Source organism: Lactuca virosa, chromosome 8, assembly GCF_052849685.1.
Source record: "Lactuca virosa cultivar CGN04683 chromosome 8, Lactuca_virosa_CGN04683_v6, whole genome shotgun sequence".
Classification (NCBI taxonomy): Eukaryota; Viridiplantae; Streptophyta; class Magnoliopsida; order Asterales; family Asteraceae; genus Lactuca; species Lactuca virosa.
The window spans coordinates 220,754,654-220,756,333 of NC_136433.1; the positions used below are offsets into that span (position 1 = coordinate 220,754,654).

At 37.4% G+C, this 1,680-nt stretch overlaps 1 protein-coding gene across 1 annotated transcript; it reads left to right on the forward strand.

Moving 5' to 3' along the window:
- The first annotated feature begins 234 nt into the window (after window positions 1–234).
- Window positions 235–1,206, forward strand: LOC145131266 (uncharacterized). The gene has a single exon (XM_079065982.1). The coding sequence runs from the start codon at window positions 235–237 to the stop codon at window positions 1,204–1,206; it is 972 nt and encodes a 323-aa protein (XP_078922108.1).
- The last annotated feature ends 474 nt before the right edge of the window (window positions 1,207–1,680 follow it).

Sequence of the window (1,680 nt, forward strand, 5' to 3'; positions counted from 1 at the left end):
CAAACATATTTTTTTGGTCCCCTTGTTGCGTGCACACCTTAAATCTCATTTTTAAGGACTTGGCGAATGAGTTTTATTGGCTAGCGGAGACATATAAGAGAGGCAAAGGTATTGTCAAGTATTTTTATTAACCACACACATGCATTATCATTTTTTAGGGAAAACTCAACACTAGAGTTATTGAAAGTTGCAAAAACGCGTTTTGCCTCACACTATATAGTTTTGAAAAGATTAATGGAGTGTAGGGAGGTTCTTTCTACAACCATTGTTCTTAATTCGTGGCGAGAATGGGTCAAAAATGCAGACGAACCCACTCAAATTGTTGGGGCAAAAATCGCCGATACAATTAAAGATGATGAGTTTTGGGACGATGTTGAAAATATATTGGCTATTACAAAACCAATATTTTTGCTATTAAAATTTTGTGATGGTGAAGGTCCCAAAATGGGAGAGATTTATAAAAGGATGGACAACATGCTCGGTGAAATCAAGGATGTCATGAGGGAAAATAAATATGCAAGTTATCACCCTCAAGTTGAAAAAATTCTTTTGCATAGGTGGGAGAAGATGACAATCCCTCTTCATTGTTTGGGATTTGCCTTAAATCCAAAATTCTATGATAAACACTACCTAGCAAAATTGGCACCCGGTGGCATGACACGAAAAGCTCCCAACCAAGACAAAGAAATTGTACTTGGTGTTATAGAGGCATTTAATAGAATCGCGGAGAGTGAAGAAGAAGCAAAAATTTTACGAGAAGAATTCGTGAAATTTCATATGAAGAAAGGAATTTACTCTATGACCTCAACTCAAATCGATGTCGTGACCATGGACGGAATTGATTGGTGGGCAACTTATGGATCCGAGACTCCGAAATTAGCGAATGTGGCAAAAAGAGTACTCTCTCAACCGATTAGCAGCTCCTCGGCGGAGAGAAATTGGAGTACATACTCATATATTCATAACGTGAAGCGAAATCGTTTAAATTGCAAAAGAGCAGATAAACTAGTTTTTATTCACTCAAACATTAGGCTTCTATCCCGTTTTTCAGAATCTTATAAATCCGGACCCCTAAAAAAATGGGACATGAATCCGGAAAGCGATTACATAGAAGGTTCAAGTGTCCGCTTGGAGGAAATGATTTGGGAGAATCTTAATGAAGAAAGCGTGGAGAACCGGAAAAGAAAAAGGCAGCGGTTAGACTAGATGTTTTATGTTTGGTAATTTTGTATTGTTCCTGTTATTGTATTGTAACAGATTAGGATTTTTTGTTTCATCTTTTTTCATGTAATCTGTTACACCTTTTGGTACTTAAGAGTTAAGACTTGAAAGGTTGGATCATTTATGTTTTTGGTATTTTGGTAATCTGATATAATATGTTCTTGTTTTATCATAAATTTACAATAATATGTTTCTAAAAAATGTTTTACATTTGGGTACACTGTACTGAACTTGATGGTACACCGTACCGGTTCGTACCAACATGAGCCTACCCCTCTCCGAACCCGATACGTCCAATCTAGTGAACCCCGTACCCGTACCTCGTTCCCGTACCGAAGCGATCCGCGAATTAGGTAACTATGGGAAAGATACAAGGGACATTAGGCAACATATATTAGCTCAAGGCCAAAAAATTATTGATGGTAAAAACTATCCGCTGTATACCTCTCTGATAATCCA

Coding starts and splice junctions, on each gene's coding strand:
- LOC145131266 (XM_079065982.1), top strand. CDS start 235: ATGGAGTGTAGGGAGGTTCTTTCTACAACCATTGTTCTTAATTCGTGG.